Source organism: Panthera leo, chromosome A3, assembly GCF_018350215.1.
Source record: "Panthera leo isolate Ple1 chromosome A3, P.leo_Ple1_pat1.1, whole genome shotgun sequence".
Taxonomy (NCBI): Eukaryota; Metazoa; Chordata; class Mammalia; order Carnivora; family Felidae; genus Panthera; species Panthera leo.
The window spans coordinates 87,136,797-87,155,661 of record NC_056681.1 but is presented as its reverse complement, the minus strand read 5'-3'; the positions used below and the strand labels follow the sequence as shown (position 1 = coordinate 87,155,661).

Below are 18,865 nucleotides of genomic sequence, written 5' to 3'. Positions count from 1 at the left end.
TTCTCAGAATGTATAATGCTTTCCCATCTCTCCCTCTCCCTCTCCCCCCCCCCCCCCCACACACACACGTGTCTTGTGTTACTAAAAACCAGTATCTTTGTGGGAAAGTGGAAAATACGTCCTCTACTTTTTTATTGATACCCTTCTGTGAATTCAGTTCCATCACATCTGATGCCCCCCTTGGATTTTACCCAAAGAGAGAAATGATCACAGAGGGAATTGAATTAGCTCAAATGTTCCCTTAGGGTTCCCCCCCCCCACCCCCCAGCATCTTGTTTAAAGCTGCAAAAGCAATTCAAGAGTCCGTTGTAACTCTGCTCTGAGCCAGAAGGCTCCCAGTCTTTTCGGCATGAGCACCACCTAGCCCAGAGGTTGGGGCTGTACTTTGTGAGGGGGCTGAGTACCATCCTGTGAATCAGCCCCCACCCTACTGCCAGCTGTTCCTCGGTTAACCATAGTCTGTGGACGTATAGAAATCTCTTTTGCATCTGTGTTTCTCAGCCACTGCTCTCTTGTGGGAATAATAAGTTCCATATGTGTAGTTTCCCACTCTTCCCCAAAATAAAGTAATGCTTCTTCTTGTTTCTCCTAAAAGTGCCCCTTTACCAGAAGCTGCCTAACAAGTGTTCTCCTTCCTCACTGCCTCATGATTTGTAGACTTAGATTGTGTGCCTTCCCAGCATTCTTCCTGGACCTGAATAGTGTCTAATTTTCTGCAGCTCTTCATTCTCTTAACATCAGAAAGAACAGAGATAAAATTACAATTCTAGTACCTTCTAGCACTTTCTAGCTATATGTCCATTGGCAAGGTTATCTAAACCTTGAGGCTAGTAATGCTTACACCATAGGGTGGTTGGAGCTTTAAAGAGATGATGCTGTGTCTATTCCGTTGAGTGGGGTGGAGGGGTGGGTAGGGTCTAAAGCCGGTTTAAGAAAGCCAAGTAGGGTTAAAATGAGCCAGTTTGGGAAATGATTACTGAAGAATCAGTAAATCTGGGTTCAGGGATCGTGTTATAGGAAAAATCTGTATCTTTTAGATATAGGAGTTACTTTCAGGAAGTTGAGAATCTTGGGGAGGGGGATGGTAATGGCAAAAATGGCACTGCCTTCCATCCCCCACCCCTTCCCCCCACACACACCTCATCAAGTGGAGTGGGGGGAGGAACCTCAGCACTACTTACGGTGACTTTTTCTTTTGTTGCTTAATTAAAATGAATGTCCCTTCTCTCTTAAGTGACAGTCCTCTGAAGCCAAACTGTCTTCCAGTTGCTTTACATCTGTTTTTAAGGTATTCACTGCCTTGGTTTTAATAGTGAATGAGCTGGATGATTATATTTATCTCATCCTACACACACATCCCCAAAACCGCAAAACTGATCCCCTCACCGGTCAGTAGTGCTGGAGAGTAAGCTGTGTTCTACTCCCGTGAGCGTGACTGGGATTTCTTTTCTGCGCTCTCCTGGTTTCTCCTGCTGGTCTGAAAGCTGCCCCCTTGTTCTGCCCACTCACAGGGCCTGAGGAAATGTCCGTACTGATTCTCTTTCTTAGCGGGCATTCCTCTCTGTGGTAAAGGTCAGCAGCGTTGCCACACTTGAGACTGACCGTGCTTTCCGTCTTCAGGATCCCTTATAAATCTTCTCAGAGTTTTTATTCTCACCCCTCAAACACCCAGGAGCCAGAGTTTCTCCTCACCAGTCTGTACCTGGAGAGGCACCTGGGTTCCATACCACTGATTTCTCTAAGCCCTGGCTTAGCACTCCTGCCACCCTGCACATAAGCCTCTGCACCAGCCTTTCCTTCCCACGCACGCTAACTCTGTAGGGTCATTCATTGCTTCATGTGAGCTTGGAATGTCATTCCTGTAAAATGGGCCTGATGGTGGCCTGAAGCAAGCCTCCCCCATCCGAGAACTGAGCCTAGAACCGTGTGTGACTCTCGCCTGGCACCTGGGAGCATCAGACTGCAGGTCTCACGTGCATACACTCCCCCAGCTTCACCAGGGGCTGCTTGCCGACTCCCATCTTCATTAAATTAATCTCCTGCCTTTTCTCCTAGACATTCCAGAAGCATTAGTTGGTTTTGCCATTGTAGTGTCTGAAGAGAAAATATTTAGTCCCAGGTCAAAAACCTTGGCTGCAAATTCCTACTAAAAAGCCAGGCGTCGTTATTAAATTGTCACAAAGTTAGCCGTGATATTCGAGGAAGTGATGAAATGGCTATAAATGATGTAAGCTTTGCAGAGGGCAAGTGTGTCCGCAACTTCTGACATCTGGAGGAGAGAGTGAGGAGCGGCCGCTTCGGCCGGCTCCCCCTGGCCAGCCCAGAAAGCCCAATTAGGACTGCTTTGAAAGGGGTGTGATTGTACTTGGTGATGTGGATGCTGCTCTTCGGGGAACCGTCCAGATGGCTACCACCCCCGCCCTTCTGAGCCGGAGAGACCCCTCCTGTGAACTGAATCCCTGGTTTCCATGCCCCTCGATTGCTCTTCCAGACCCTCTTCCCGTGAGTGGAGCTGGGCTCCAGGCCCTAGTAGCGGGCCTGTGGTCTCTGGGCAAAGCTATCACAGCTTCCCTGGAGAACAGTGGTGTCTGCAAGATGTCCATTTGCTTAACAGGTCGGAGAGGCCTCTCGTAAATTTCAGAGCAACAGGAACCCAGCAGCTTTGAAATTCCAGCTATGGATGGGCTCAGTATGAGGTCTGTTCTGAAAACTGGAGCATTTGGTTTTCCGATCAGCCCTGAGTACTAATCAGGCTCGGGGCCTGGAGGCAAACACAGGGTCCAGAGCCCTGGGGAGTGCAGCCAGCTGGGTCTCCCCTCTGCCTGGACTTCCGGGGGGCCCTCCTTGGAGTTGCTTGTCAGCCTTCACTGCCTTCCTTTCTTAAGTGGGAGGTTTTCTACATTTTAAGTATCTAGGCCTTTCCTTCCTTCTCTTGATATTTCTTTGAGTTTTCAGAAAGAAGAGAAAGAAAAATTAAGAGGGTACGGTGCAAGAGAGTGGAGGAAGGTAGAGAAAGGAGGAGGGGAGAGAGAAAGATAAGGAGGAAGGGAAAAAGAGACACTCATTCTCTGGGATGATGCTGGGAATTTGGAGGTTTCCTAGTAAAGCTCATTTTTACTTAAATTACTGAGCAAATCCTCCACCTATTGCTGCCTACCCTGCCTAGTTTGGAGAGGTGATCTATGAACACCACCAGCGCACAGTCAGAAAGTGGTAAGCCCTCTTCTCCCCTCCCCAACCTCCCACAGACTCCCTTTCCTCCTGAACCTTGGGGAAGCTTTGAACATCAGTAGGAACAGTCTTGTCTGTCTGGCCTGACCGTGCTGCAGTATTGGGGTTTTCCCTGCCGATTCTGGCAGTATCTGAGGCAATCATCTTTAGAAGCCCTGGAACGTGGTGTGCCTCGGTGGCTAGTCAAGTATCCGACTTCAGCTCCCGTCATGATCTCGCGGTTTGTGAGCTCGAGCCCTGCGTCAGGCACAGAACCTGTTTCAGATTCTATGTCTCCCTCTCTCTCTCTCTGCCCCTCCCCTGCACTCACTCTGTCTCTGTCTCTCTCTCTCTCAAAACTTAATAAACATTAAAAAAATAAATAAAAAATCTTTCGAAGCCCTGGAACAAGAACAGTCACTGCCCCTCACCGTGGCTTCACACTTTGCATGTGCCTTTTAGGCACATGAGCCCCGGAGGGCCACACATCACCCCTAGGGCCAGACGTGCCCAGTGCCTGCCTCCATTCTGTGGCTGGCTCGCACCAAGATGGCTCCGTGAAAGCTCAGGGCTACAGTGTGGCTCACCCTTGGGGACCATTGTTTGATTCTCTTCTCAAGTGCAGGTCACGTCCCCCGAAGCTGCCAAGAGTACACTAGAAACAGGACCTGCCCTATGCATTACACACATTGAACTTCTTGGGGTCAGGGACCAGGACTTCACCCTGTGCACATTCTTGGACTAAATGCTCACTTTTAAGATGTTTGTGATTATATCAAGGGGAAAAAATGCAAGTAACAGAAGGAAACCGTAATTTTACATGAGTGCACATGTGCACTGTGTACTGACGTAGTTCTCTAAGTGGTGGATAAAAATGGGTTTTATTCTCTAAGGTGCTTTTGTTTAATTTTATGTTGGCATTTACAAAAGGGTTTCTACAGTGATGTATCGCTTTTATGATCAGGAAAAAGGTTTTAAAAATAAACATTGTTTGGGCCGCCCGGGTGGCTCAGTCGGTTAAGCGTCTGACTTCGGATCAGGTCACGATCTTGCGGTTTACGAGTTTGAACCCGCGTCGGGCTCTACAAACATTTTTTCAAAAATAAATAAACAAACAAATAAACATCATTTTAATGATCTGGCATTGTTTAGGTGACTGGCATCGAGCTCCCTTGGCACCTCACTGCCTTGGGCCAAGTCAGGAAGGTGGGATTATGGAAGGCCAGGGCCTGGGTTCTACATCAGACTCCTATCCTCATCCTGGTCTCTGACCGCAGACAGCAAAACCAGTGTGCGTTAGCTGCCATCCCCATGATGGTGGCAGGGAGCTTCCTCATTGCCTGGGCTTTGGCTTCTTAGTGAGCTGGGTGACCCAGGGAGGGTTTACACTGGCGAATGCCTCTGTATGGTCTCCAGGAAGTCCAGGAGGATATTGTCCACGGTAACACATAAAATCCTCTTGAAAAGGGGGCGTCTGGGTGGCTCAGTCAGTTGAGCGTCCGACTTCAGCTCAGGTCATGATCTCACGGTCTGTGGGTTCGAGCCCCGCGTCGGGCTCTGTGCTCACAGCTCAGAGCCTGGAGCCTGCTTCTGATCCTGTGTCTCCCTCTCTCTCTGCCCCTCCCCCGCTCTCACTTTGTCTCACTCTGTCTCTCAAAAATAAATAAAGGTAAAAAAAAAAATTTTTTTTTTAAATCCTCTTCAAGGGCAGCCACAAATAAAAGTTGCTCTGTGACCATAGACTCGGGCAAAGCTGAGCCTGTCCTCCATGTGCAAAACAAGTGCATTTACATCTACTGGCCCATGTGCACCCTTGCATAGACTGTGCTAGGAGACATAGGGCTCCATTTGCCACTCAGCTTCAGCACATACATGTGTCCTAATGTGTGTCATGTACTAACCAGATACAAACTTCTTTGCTCTTTTCCACCCCATCTTATTTTTCTTTGTCCTCATCTCTCCTTCCCTTTCGCACTGCCCGTCTCGGTCTCCCTCGGTTCCTCTCTTTCCCCCCTCTCCTCCCCTTCTCTGCCTCTGTCTGTCTCTCTCACACACACACGCCTTTCCCATTTTCATTCGCTTTTTATGGTATCTATTTTTATAAAGATTCCTTGAGTCATTTATGAGATGAGGCAAAATATCCATAAATACAGGCTGAATGAGATCATGGCATTGGGTCTCCTCCTTACCAATCAGTTTTGGAGAGTAGTTCTCCCAAAGACAGATCCAGAGTTCTTCGGGTAGTTTGTATCTATTGACCTGACACTTTGCTACAAAGACTGTTAGCAGATCTCGAGTTTTAGTGTCATTTATATTTTGAAGAGCTGACAGATGACCAGCTCCAAAAAGGGTCCCTTTCAAGACCCCCGATGTATCATGTGTGATACAAGCCTGTGTCTCAGCCTGTGCCTAGCAGAATCACCTGAAGGGCACAGGTACTCTCTATCAATTCTATCCCAGTAAACCTGACTTTTGAAAAAAATCACCCAGAGAGCTTGTCACACAGATTCCTGGGCACCATCCCCAAGACCCTAATTCAGTATGTCTAGGGTGTGGACTGTGAAGTTGGCTTTCTGACGAACTCCAGGGGATGTAAAGCTGCTGGTCCACAGACCACGTATGAAGAGCCCAACTCTGAGCCCTGACGGGGGACTCCCACTAGCCACTTGGAGGTAGTCTTCTAAATGGCCTTTTGTGGAGCTTATCAAAAGCCTTTTTCAGGGTCTACATCAAATTAGATTCACTAGCCCTTCATCATTCTGTATTTGCTCCTCGACAAGTTTGATGAACACAGAGAAGCCAGTTATGAGAACCGCAGCAGATCTTTGCAGCCTCAACATCCCAGTGTCCACTGTCAGCCAGTGACCAAGCCCGTTCATCGACTACCCAGGCCTGGGACTCATAGGTAACTGTAACCAGCAGAGGCACTTGGAGCACATGTCCTGGAGGCGGCTGCTAGACAGGGACAGCAAGACTGGCCAGCAGCTCTGGGTCGACATCTCCACCTGGCTCTGGGCATCTCTGCCTGTCCTCACACGTGAAAGTACATAAGGATGCTTGGACTTTTAGTTACACTACGCTGGATTTATGGCAGCAGGGAGAGATTATATACAGTAATGGTCTTACCGCATATGGAGGTTCTTTAGCATCTTGGGACTATCAGTGATCATGACAGAAGAGCAGCAGCTGAATGATATGTACCAGACGATTGGTTGAGTACAGTACTGAGCAACTTTTGCCTAGTTCAGCCCTCAGAGCCACCCAGGAAGCAGGTGGACTCCCCATGGCAGAAGCAGGCTAAAAAAGCTCAAGTAGTCCTTCATCCAGGTGGCAGGGGCAGGATTCGAACCCCTCTCTGCTTAAGCCCATGTTCATAGCCACTAAGCATTCTCTCACCTTCTGCATCAAGGAATCTTGAGTTTTCACCCTCTGCTTTTTCTACTGGAATTATGAGATTTCCAAATATGATACTTCTGGAAGCAATTCCTGGAGAGATAGCAATGTGGTTTTAATATTTAGTGGTAGTCTAAAACCCCACAATAAGAAATGGACTGCCTTTTCTCAAAGAGCAAGAGTTCTAAGAACATGTTTTTGCCAAAATAAATAGATAGATAGATAGATAGATAGATAGATAGATAGATAGATAGATAAAGTGGGAAGGGCACCTGGGTGGCTCAGTCAGTTAAGTGTCTGACTCTTGACTTTGGCTCAGGTCATGATCTTGTGGTTCGTGAGATTGAGCCCTGCATCAGGGTCTGTGAGAGCCTGCTTGAGATTCTCTCCCTCCCTCCCTCCCTCCCTCCCTCCCTCCCTCTGCCCCTCCCCTGCTCACCCACACACTCTCTCTCTCTAAATATATATATATATATATATATATATATATATATATATATATATATATATATATATATGTATATGTATATACACACACACACACACACACACACACACACACATATATATATATATATATATATATATATATATATATATATATAAAAGTGAGGAAGACTCACTCCCCAAAACACAAACATAAGAGGACCTTTTGAAAGAAGCAGTGGCAACTGCATCTATCATGCCATTGTAAACTAGCTACCTACTGTTCTCAAGTGTTATTTGGACAAAACAGGGCTATTGGAGTCTAATAAAGTAAGCCATAGTGAGGCCCTTAGGGTGGTCAGTGGCTGGCTGTTTTTATTCCTATCTGAAAGCCAAGGAAGGAAAACCCTGAGAGGTTTGGTGACACCCCAAGCTCTTATGAGTTATAGGTGCGAGAGCTGCAATGGGGACCCATCCCTGCCCCCCACTCCACTGCCTTTCCCGCCCACTCCCAGCTTTTCCAGTACTGTCTGTGCTGCTCCCAGATGGATTTCTGGGCTTTAAGTCCTCTTCGTGGCAGCATCCCTCCCAATCACCCTGCCCCAGAGAAGCTCTTGCTACCATTTTTATGTATAGCTTTCCCAGACTTCTTTGGATCTAAATTTCTGTTTATTTAAGTAGAATCCTATACAGACCACATTGGAAATGTACCTAATTTCACTTACAATAATATGTCATGAACACCTTTTTGTATCATGAACCGTTCTTCCTCAGCATCAATTTAATGGTTATTTAGAACTCCTCTGTAACTACGTTCTGGTTTCTTGTCTTTAAAACAGAGTTTCATGAAGCCTATCTTAAGAGAATGATCACAGTCACTTTACAAAAGTAAAATTAGGTCACGCAGGTAATAGGTTTTAAACGCGCTGGTAGCTAAAACTGCTCTGGTATCTCTGAATAGCACTGAATCTTTTGGAGAGATTGTTTTGTTTTCTACGAACATAAGTAAATAATAAAGCCCGGCTGGAAAGCACGTGACACAGATGTCTCTGGTCCTGGACTAGTTGTTAGAAAGTGAAGGAGAGCTGACCAGGAAATGCTGGTAGGGACCAGAAATCCCAGCCATCAGGGTTCCTCTGCAACTTGATCGGTGAGGTAGGGACCTGTGGGTGTGTCTGGCTAATCCGGATCTGAACCAAATGTCTTTTCTTTCCCCAGCAGACCCGCCTGTGGCCGCAGCTGTGGTGTCCCATTTTAATGACTGCCCAGATTCCCACAGTCAGTTCTGCTTCCATGGAACCTGCAGATTTTTGGTGCAGGAAGACAAGCCAGCATGTGTGTAAGTGTTCCCTGGTATCCTGGGGTCCTGGGGCTGGAGGCGTCCCAGCACCAATTAAAGGGACATTAACTTCCATAAGGCATGCCTGAGACCCCTGAGGCTGGGCATGTTGGAGGATCGGAAAACAGGCTGAGGGACACCTGCTTCAAATCCAGCTGGCTGGTGCGCCTGGGTGGTTCAGCGGGTTCAGTGGGTTAAGCGTCCGACTCTTGCTTTCAGCTCAGGTCATGATCTCAGGGTTTGTGGGATCGAGCCCCGAGCTGGGCTCTGCGCTGACAATGTGGAGCCTGCTTGGGATTCTCTCTCTCCCTCGTCCTCTCTATCTCTCTCTGCCCCTCCCCCCCCTCAATAAATAAATAAATATTTTTTAAAAATAATAAAACAGGTTAAACATTCAGGTTCCAGGGCCCTCGCCCAAGCCACTGAGGCATAACTGCTAGGGGTCGGAGCCTGGAAATCTGCATTTTCAACAAGCACCTCAGGTCACTCTTGGGTTCAGCAAAATCTGAAAATTCCTGGATTCAAGTTTAATTCACCAGTTAGAATTTGTGGAGGGCAAAGCACTGGGTTGGATCCCTCCGAGTAGCAAGTCTCCAAAAAGAGGTCTTTGCCCTCCAGCATCTTTACAGCACAGCTAATAAAATAAGCTGGAAGTGCCTGCAAACGGTTAGTGTACATAAGTGGTAACAGAACAAAGAACAGCTTGGAAATAAAGATGCCTGCCAGGGCACGGTGGTTTCCACACCAGGGAGAGCATGAGCCCCCTGGGGCTTCTGAAAGTATGGCTGAGCCCCACCCCAACCCACTGAATCGTAATCTCTAAGAATGGGACCCCGGGAGTCACGTTAGTTAAGAGCCACCAGGGATCGCCGTGGTCAGCCAGGCTGGACAGAAAGGCACTTTGGGAGAAACTCCCCGGAGCAGGTGTTAGGGTTTGCCTAGTGGGGAGAGCAGAGAGGTTATTCCAGACCCGGAGTGTTGAAGGACCTGCCGTTATAGGCTACCTTTTGTGGCTACAGCAGGAGGAGACAAGACTGGAGACAAATTGGAGGCCAGAGCCTATTGGAAGTGAGCCTTCCTTCTCTAGGCAGTGGGAGCCATGTTGGTTTTAAAAAGGGATGTTTTAAGAAAATCTGTGCAGGGGCGCCTGGGTGGCTCGGTCAGTTAAGCGTCCGACTTCGGCTCAGGTCATGATCTCACGGTCCGTGAGTTTGAGCCCCATGTTGGGCTCTGTGCTGTCAGCTCCGAGCCTGGAGCCTGTTTCAGATTCTGTGTCTCCCTCTCTCTCTGCCCCTCCCCTGTTCATGCTCTGTCTCTCTCTGTCTCAAAAATAAATAAAAACGTTAAAAAAAAAAATCTGTGCATAGTAGAATACTATTAGGTGGCCCCCTACTCACCCTTGGCACTATTGACATTTGGGGCTGGATAAGTCTTTGCTGTTGGAGTTCTCCTGTTAGCATCCCTGGCCTCTTAATAGCACCAGTAAGTAAATGTGAACAAAAGCTGGCATTTATTGAGCTTTTGCTTCATGCCAGATTTCCAGGCATTCGCCATATGTTAACTCATGTAATCCTCATAAAGACCCCATGAGTTAGGCACAGAGAGGTTGTGCCCAGGTCACATAGCAGAGCTCACGTTCAGACTCAGATAATCTGGCTCCTGAAGCTGAGTTCTTAACTATGATGCTAAGGGTATCTGATGCTTTAGCCCAGGAGATATTGTGGGTCCAGAGAGCTGCCACAGTAAAGTGGTGGGCTGGACGTTACTCTTCCTGAGATGCAGCTGTATGAACATGGACAGGCCCCTCAGGTGGCTCTGAGCCTCACCTGGAGAAGCATGCCAGCTACCTTCCTCCAGACAGGACTGTGGGAGGCCCCCAGGTCTTGTCCCCAGAGCTTGAGACCTCCCTACCCTGTAAACGCAAAGCACAGTGATGATGACAGTCAATCATTATTCATGATCATTTTTATTCAAATACACATAGGGGGCCCTGAGGGACTTTTTGTTAGTAGCCAAGTCATTGTGGAAAAACACTAGCCCTGAAGGGAAGTTTTACCTCTGGCCCAGACATCAGGAAGCCCCCCAATGCAGCAGGCAGAAGGCATTTGACCCTCCAGCAGTGCCCAGTTGTACCCGTCTAGAGGTGGGGAGGATCCTCTTTGAAGAAAGAGGGCAAATCTTTGCCGAGTTCTGACCAAATGTGTGTCAGTTTAGTTTTCCTTCCTTGGGTGCCTTCCCCACCAGATGAGAAGCTGGTATAAACTTTTCGAGAGTGGACAACCTCAAGCCTGGGTCATCAGATGAGTCAAAACAACAGCCTCATCTGTAGCTGAGACCCCCAGCAGCTGGCGGAAGCCCTCTGAAAGCAGGGGAGAGGCAAGTGCTTTTCTTAGCCTCTTCGGTCTGTGCCCCAAGCCCCGCTCTTGGCTCAGGGAGGTGACTGTCCATCACACTTACACACCATTGCATTTTGATAATCATGATGACCGGCTGTCCCTCCCCCCATCCACATTATAAATATTTCTATTAATAATCAGCTTTCAATAAAAACTGCAGCTATGTGCCAGGCATGGTTCCCAGCACTCTATATACAGTGACTCATGGAGTCCTCACAACTCCATCCTCAAGTGGGAATTCTTGTTGTAGAAATGAGAAAACTGAGTCGGCTCACAGGAGCAATTTTCCCAGAGTCCCAGAGTGAGTAAATGGTAGAGTATGGGATTCAGGCTGATCAATTCCACCTACCAAGCCCATGTTCTCAGCCACTGCCCCAGAGGGCACTCTGTCTCAGCCTTAAAAAGTTCACCTCTGTTACAAAAAAATAAATAAGTACAAGTTCACCTCTGTTTAAAAAAAAAGGACAGCAGGTCCAAAATGGAGTCTCTTGTGCTAAGTCCACATCACCAAACCAAAACTTAATACCTAACCTAATTGCAGTTTCAGCCTTCACCAGAAATGTGCTTAGCTAGTCAGGCTGGAATTTCCTGGTGTGCTCTAGTGAGGTAATTCACCTGATAGACCCCTTCTGTCCCCCAAAGAAAGATGAGGTCATCCACTCTTTCCCTGTCCCTGCCCCCTCCTGCTTATACAAGTCTTCCATCTCATACAGCTCCTTGGAGCTCCTTTCTAATTTGATCTTAACATTTACAAAGTTGGGGGCGCCTGGGTGGCTCAATCGGTTAAGTGTCCAACTTCGGCTCAGATCATGATCTCATGAGTTCATGAGTTCGAGCCCTGTGCCAGGCTCTGTGCTGACAGCTCGGAGCCTGGAGCCTGCTTCAGATTCTGTCTCCCTCTCTCTCTGCCTCTCCCCCACTCACACTCTGTCTCTCAAAAAATAAACATTAAAAAAAATTTTATAAAATGTACTCAATTGAATTTTGTTTTTTAACACCTCAAATAACTAAGCTCTTTTGTTTCCAAGAACGGTGTTGGCATCTTTCCCCAGCATGTGAAGAGAAAGGTCAAGGTCATTCTCAGGTTCTTTGCTCTGACCACAGACTTAAAGTCCTTTCTGTGGGCTGAGTGCAGGGTCTCTGGAAACAGCTGGGCCATCCTTGTGGTTTGGAAAAGCTGACCATCTGTGGGGACGCACAGCAATGCAAGCAATTACGACCTCTTTACCTCAGTTTCCCCACTGGATCTTGGCAGTCCAGGGGGTGGTATTCAGCCAACAGATAAGTTTTACATAGTGGTAGGTGATGATCTGCATTGTTCTTTGGTAGTTTTAGTTAGCTGTCAGGATTTTAGAAGTCAGGTTTCACTCTCCAGGCGGATGCCCAGCCCTCTTGAATAGGCAGCATCAGGCCTGAACTCCCAAATGTGCCATGTGGCTGGAACACAGGTGCACCTGCCCCACCATCCCCAGACAGGGCTTGCCCTCTCCGCTTCTCATTTCCACCTCTCTCTCCCCTGTTCCCCAACACTGAAGCAGATGTCAGCCCCTGATCATTCCACTGCCACTTCTGCTCTCCTCACACCAGCCCACTTTGCTCACTTCTGCCATGTGAGCTTGTAAGCTTGGTGAGGACAGGACCACACCTTATGCCCTTTGTATTTACAGCGCCTAGAAGAATGCGATAATTAATTAATTCCCACTGGACCAGAAACTCTGAGTCCATTCAAAGAAAGCAGAACATTCTGTTCTCACTCTTAGGAACCACCCCAGATTTGGGTCACTGACATTCTGGTCAATTTATTGACATTCTGGTCAATAAAACCAACATACCTTGAGGTAAGGCCACTATCTGTCAAGGCCATATAAAGAAAACCTACAGTGACCCAAGACTATAGTCTCAAAAGAGGGAGCGCTTTCTAAAATACTGTCACGCCAAAGCTTTGTTTTTTATAAGAACAATAGTCTTTAGGTTTCCGGAAAACCTAAATAAAATGACACATCACACTAAATAAAATATGAGGTGAAGAAAAAAAGTTAAAACAAATAACTAGTCAGAAATAGCCAAAGGTAGTGAACAGAATCCTTAAACATTTATGTTTCCGATGAACCCTCGATTTTATTTTGTGTCTTCCTTTAGTTAATTCTCACTAGAACCCAATTACATCAGGAAACAAATGGGAGAAGGATTGCCAAAGATCATAAAGCCATAGAAATGCAGGGTTAGGACTTGCACACCGTTTTTCCCCTGAGGCCAATTCAGCACACTGTTGGTCTGCTGCCTGCAGAAGCCTTCAAACAAAGGAAAACAGTTGAAGGAAGACACCCAGAAAAGTTCCAGTGTCGTCAGCCAGTGGCAACCAGTTAGAAGTTTCTCACCTGTCCAAAATGCTCTTCAGTGATTGAACTCCCTGACTTAACTTTCCCACAGCAAAGTGTGAAAACAAATTGCTGAGCCAAGGAAAACATCTCGCATGGCCCTGGCCACAGTACATTCTAGAGCCAAACATCCACAGAGAAGTGAGTGCCATCAGTGTGCCAGCAGGCTGCGATGTGACTAAGGATGTATCCCCCCACCCCGCACCAACCCCACCAAGGGTTTGGTGCTTGAGTGACTCGACCTAGATCTTGTTTCATCTCAATGGCTGCCAGATGGTGGGGTAGAGGGGTTAAGAAGTTACGACATTTGGGCACCTGGCCGGCTCTGTCCATAGAGCATGTGACTCTTGATCTCAGAGTCATGGGTTCAGGCCTCACGTTGGGTGTAGAGCTTACTTTGAACAAGAAAATAGTTATGACATCATTCCATCCATATGTCTGGAGAAAGCGCACATCCTCATTCTCTCTCTCCCCACACCAGAAGCAGACACTGAGTCGCACGCTAGGCAGGATAATGCAGCAGTTAAAGGCATGGATTTGGAGGTCAGACCTGAGTCTCTTACGCAAGTGACTTAGCCCCATTAATCCTCAGTTTCTCTGTGTATAAAATGGGGATGTTAATATTTCGCAGGATTGTGGTGAGGACCCAGTGACCATATGTGTGTACAGCTATTGCTGTCCCGGATGAGAACCTCTAGACACCCGGAGCTATTTAAATTAATTCATTCAAAAATTAAAAATAGACCTACCCTATGACCCAGCAATAGCACTGCTAGGAATTTACCCAAGGGATACAGGAGTACTGATGCATAGGGGCACTTGTACCCCAATGTTTATAGCAGCACTCTCAACAATAGCCAGATTATGGAAAGAGCCTAAATGTCCATCAACTGATGAATGGATAAAGAAATTGTAGTTTATATACACAATGGAATACTACGTGGCAATGAGAAAAAATGAAATATGGCCTTTTGTAGCAACGTGGATGGAACTGGAGAGTGTGATGCTAAGTGAAATAAGCCATACAGAGAAAGAGAGATACCATATGGTTTCACTCTTATGTGGATCCTGAGAAACTTAACAGAAACCCATGGGGGAGGGGAAGGAAAAAAAAAAGAGGTTAGAGTGGGAGAGAGCCAAAGCATAAGAGACTGTTAAAAACTGAGAACAAACTGAGGGTTGATGGGGGGTGGGAGGGAGGGGAGGGTGGGTGATGGGTATTGAGGAGGGCACCTTTTGGGATGAGCACTGGGTGTTGTATGGAAACCAATTTGACAATAAATTTCGTGTATTGAAAAAAAATAAAAAAAATAAATTCATTCATTCAATTAAAATGTAGTTTCCAAGGCTCACTAGCCACACTTCAGATACTCAGCACCTGCAGGTGGCTAGTGGCTACTGTGTTTGACAGCACAGATATGGACTGTTTCCATCATTGCAGGAGTCCTACTAGATAGCGGTGGAGAACATCCAAGCCTGGTTCCCCGCAGAGCATAAGGGCTCTGTTATCAGGCATTGTTACCATTGCCGCAGCTGGAAGATGCTATAGGGTCCTGCCAAAAGGAGCCATGGAAGGCGGGTAGACCATGGAACCCATGCTGTCCATGAGGCCCTGGGATCAGAGCTGCAGAGAGAGAGCCCTTACCCCATCCAGACCCCTACTCCCCAGCCCTTGAGGCAGAGAAGCTATAGGACTTTGCGAATCCACTTCTTAAGAGGCCAACAGTGGGTAAGCAGAACACAGGTGTCTTTGTGCTCAGGTCCCCCACTCCTACCCCGGCCCTATGGAACTTCTCCATGTTAAAGGCAAGTTAGTGTAAACGTATTTTTAAAACCATGGTCCTTGGTCCTTAATCACTTTGGTCCTTGGCCCCCATATTGAAGACCATATCTTAGGACCTATGCCAAAAGACTTGGCTAAAAGACAGAGGACTAGCCTCCTGCCAGAGAATACATCATTGTTTATAAAGACAATGTCTCTCAAGAGCATTAAAAATGCTGCCATCCTTTTATTTACATTTTTAGCACTTACACAGCACTTGTGTCAGACACTTCACAATCTTGTGGAGTGCTTATAACAACTCCGTAAGTTTTACTATCCTATTTTAAAGATGCAGAATCAGTGGCACAGAGAGGCTAAGTAATTTGCTGAGGGTCACACAGGCATTCAAGTGGGGGTTGAGATTTGAACCCAGGAAAGTTTCGCTCCAAAGTTTGTACCATGTTGTGCCCTCGCGTGGGACCCTATCCTGAGGAAACAATCTCAAATGCAAACAAAGTGTGTACCTTAAGGTAATCACCTGACAGTATTTATGATATCAAAATTGGAGACTGCCTAAATGGTAAGGGTTTGGTGAAGCAAACTGTGCACGTATATTACTGCACAACATTTTAAATGACTTGCAATTCTCTTATGACAGCAAAATAGTAAGGAGATAGGAGATGAGATACTGACACAAAATTGTAAAACAAAACACAAAAAAACCCCAAAACTATGTTTAAAAGTACATAGCAATAGTTCAAAAAGAAACATGTCAGTTTGCAATTTGGGGAGGTGGGCAACAATGTGAGCTTTTACTTTCTGCCTTGTTATTTATGTGCTTTCCAATTTGCTTAGACACATTCCTTTTCTAGTTGGAGAAATTTTTTTAAGAAAAAAATATTTAAGAGCATAACTCTATATGCATTATTATATTTTTTTGAAAATTGTAAAAGGGCCCTGTGAACCAGGCAAAACAGGAACTTAGGGGGAAAACTTAGCAACTCCTGGGGACCAGAAGGCCTTAAAGCCCTCAGCACAGGAGAAAGAAAGGCATATCATAGATAATGTCATTCTTCTTGTTCAGACAGAGAGGCCCACAGCCACAATTTGCTCCTGTGAAAAGCACCAAAGCATTCTTGACTTAGTAACCAAAATGAAAAGGCCTTGGGGATCCACCTGGCTGGAGCACATTGCCTTTTTCTCCAGCCACAATGGCTCCTTTTGCAGCTCAGCCAGACTCCTTTTCCCTTCTATGTGGCACTCTTTCTTTCTTGTACACTTCTTTCGTTTGGGTTCTTATTTGGGGGAAATAGCCTGAATGGGATCCCAGAGCCTCATTTCAGAATTATGAAGACAAAACAGCATTCCACAATCCTGAGTTTGGCAAAACCCGCTCTAGACAGATGAAATCGGTCAAATGATGTAAGGACATGTTCATTCTTACACATTTTCCATTCCACCCTTGTGATAAAACGACTCCTATTTCATTCAGATTCCTTTCTTAAACAGGGGGATAGCATCTCCCATTTCTCCTGCGCCTGATAGGAGGGGGCCTATTTTATAGCCACCATCCTGGGGCAATGCCCAGAAGGAGGGAAGGAGAAAGGAGACTTAGAAATAGTAGGTTTTGAGTTGTTGGTTCTTGATTGTGTACTTAAATAATAGTCCTACCTCAGTGGTTCTCAGGCCTGGATGCACATTCGAATCACCTGGGTGCCCACTCCACTTGGATGAGCATCTCTGGGGGTGTGACCTTGGCCTTGGCATTTTCCAAATCTTCCCTGGTGATTGTACTGTGTAGTCAGGTGGGAACCAAGGCCTACTTGAGGTAAAGTACAGGACCTTAACTGAGTCAAGCATGATTCATTTGCAACCAGGTGAGATGACTCTTCCCCTCCTTATGTGACTTGTACCTAAAATAATGGGCATAATTAAGTCGGGTATCAGTAGAAGCTTGGGAAGTTTAAAAAAAAAAAAAAAAAGGTATGTCACCAAACCTTTTCTTTTTCCCCACCTTATAAAAAGCAACTGCAAAGCATCCCCATTACTACCAACGATTGGGGAGGAGAAAGAACCTCCCGCAATCTCAAGGCCAAAAATTCTAAATTGTGGCTCTCAACTTTAGCTGCCCGGGGGAATCATCTAGGAGCTTTAAAAATACTAATACTCAGGCCTTACTCCCAGAGATTTTGATACAGTTGGTCTAGGGTGTGGCCTGGACATCAGGATTTTTTCAAGTTCCCCAGGCAATTCCAGTGGGCGGCCAAAGTCAATGTCACTAGTAAAACCTTCATGGTGGCTCTCAACTCTGGCTTCATCAGAATTACCTTTGGCCTTTTCTTCAAAACACCCATTTTCAGAGAAATTCTGATCTTGGGTAAAGCCCAAGGATCTGAACCACAGGTTATTCTGCCTCCCAGCTGCAGTCGTGCTGCCTGGGGCTAAGATCTGCTATTCTCAGAGCTCACCTAGGCCATGACCTAGAGTCTTGCCTGTTAGGCAGCAACCCGTGTGCCTCCTGTGCCTCGCTGGAGAAGTTTTCGTTCATAAGCACATTGGGCTCCCTAATTCAATGAGACTGAAATGTGAGTGTTTGCAACCGTGACACTAGGTGACTGGGGCATTCCTGTTGACATGAAGACCTTCCCAGTGGGCTAGTACCCCTGCCAGGGGTGTTTTTGAGGCAGGGCTGGTTGTGAAGGGCCCAGCACACAAATGGGAAATGTTCCTCTGGAAGGAAGAATATGGAAAATCAACAAAAGATGACCCAGCCCAAAGAGCTATCTTCTTAGTGAGTTAAGACGACACCATCTGGGGGCATCTTGGCACCTTGCCACACCACAGCAAGGAGACCTCTTTACAGGGGAGTGAGCAACCTGGCCTTTTTGCAGTGAGGTTTGTGAGCTTGTCACGAAATCACTGTCCCAGAGTATCTTCCAGACCAGTCTGCATTACCCTAGAAAGGTAGCCTTCATGGTTGAGATTGTTAGTTTTTAAACCTAGAAGCCCCTGTTTCCTCATCTGTAAAGAAGGTAAATAGCAACGCTGACCTCACATGCAGCTGTGATTGTTGGGAATAAGAGAGATGGATTCATATGGAAGTTTGGCACAGTGCCTGCAATAAATGGTGTGTGTTGTAATTAGCGCTTGGCTGCCGCTCGTTTATTTAAACAGGTTTTCTTGGAGTCCCCAGCATTGATGTGTTAATCCGTAAGGTTTGCAGAACCAAGTGGTTGTGAAGGTGTTAGAATCCTTCTCTCCCAAGGGCCTGCAGGTCAGAGTAGGACTATTTCAGAAATAGGCGTGCTTAGCCTGGACCTCTCACAGATAGTTACACAGATCCTCACTGCACTGCCCTGGGAGGAAGCAGCATAGACACCTGTCTGTAGAAGTCCCATTGGCTCGGCTGCAAGTCCCGAGGAGGAATGTAACAGTTGATCCCAAGGCCCAACCTCCTCAGCCCCCTCCTGTTCAGTGGTTCACCAGTCTTTGTAGACCTGGGTCTTGCCCGAAGGAGCACGGAGACTGACCTGAAGTGAGGCTGGTGGGGAGGGCAGTGATTCTGAGGGCGTTCAGAAGAGGTGAAGTTAGATCCATGCAAAGAGATAAGGCAAACGGATGTATGGGTGACTGGGTGAAGGAATGAGTCTGTAAATTACCTTTTTGGAGAATGTGATCTTTGAGACGGAGTCTGATGGGGAGAGTGAGGAATAACATTCCAGTCAGAGAAGGTGGCAGGAGGTGAGATGGGCAAGTGGAGAGTGGTAGGTGATCATGCATAGACCAGGCAGGTATGTCCATGTGCCTATATGCCCGGCACTGGTTTATTTGACACTGGGCTGGGGGGGGGGGGGGGGGGGGCGGCGCATCTTGGGTCGGCTGGAACCTAGGTTATGGGAGATAAAGTGGAGAGGATTCAGGCCCTGCAGAGAGGGGGTGTCAAATACCAAAAAGTGGAAGT

The 18,865-nt window shown here is 46.9% G+C and overlaps 1 protein-coding gene across 2 annotated transcripts in view; it reads left to right on the top strand.

The window, feature by feature from the left end:
- TGFA (transforming growth factor alpha) overlaps positions 1-18,865 on the top strand; it is a 111,474-nt gene that overhangs the window by 79,307 nt on the left and 13,302 nt on the right. Inside the window, exon 3 of one of the 2 annotated variants that reach the window (XM_042932607.1) lies at positions 8,251-8,368. In XM_042932607.1, coding sequence (XP_042788541.1) covers positions 8,251-8,368 — 118 coding nt within the window. Of the gene's footprint in view, positions 1-8,247; positions 8,369-18,865 lie in introns of both variants that reach the window. The other variant, XM_042932606.1, reaches the window with a different exon arrangement.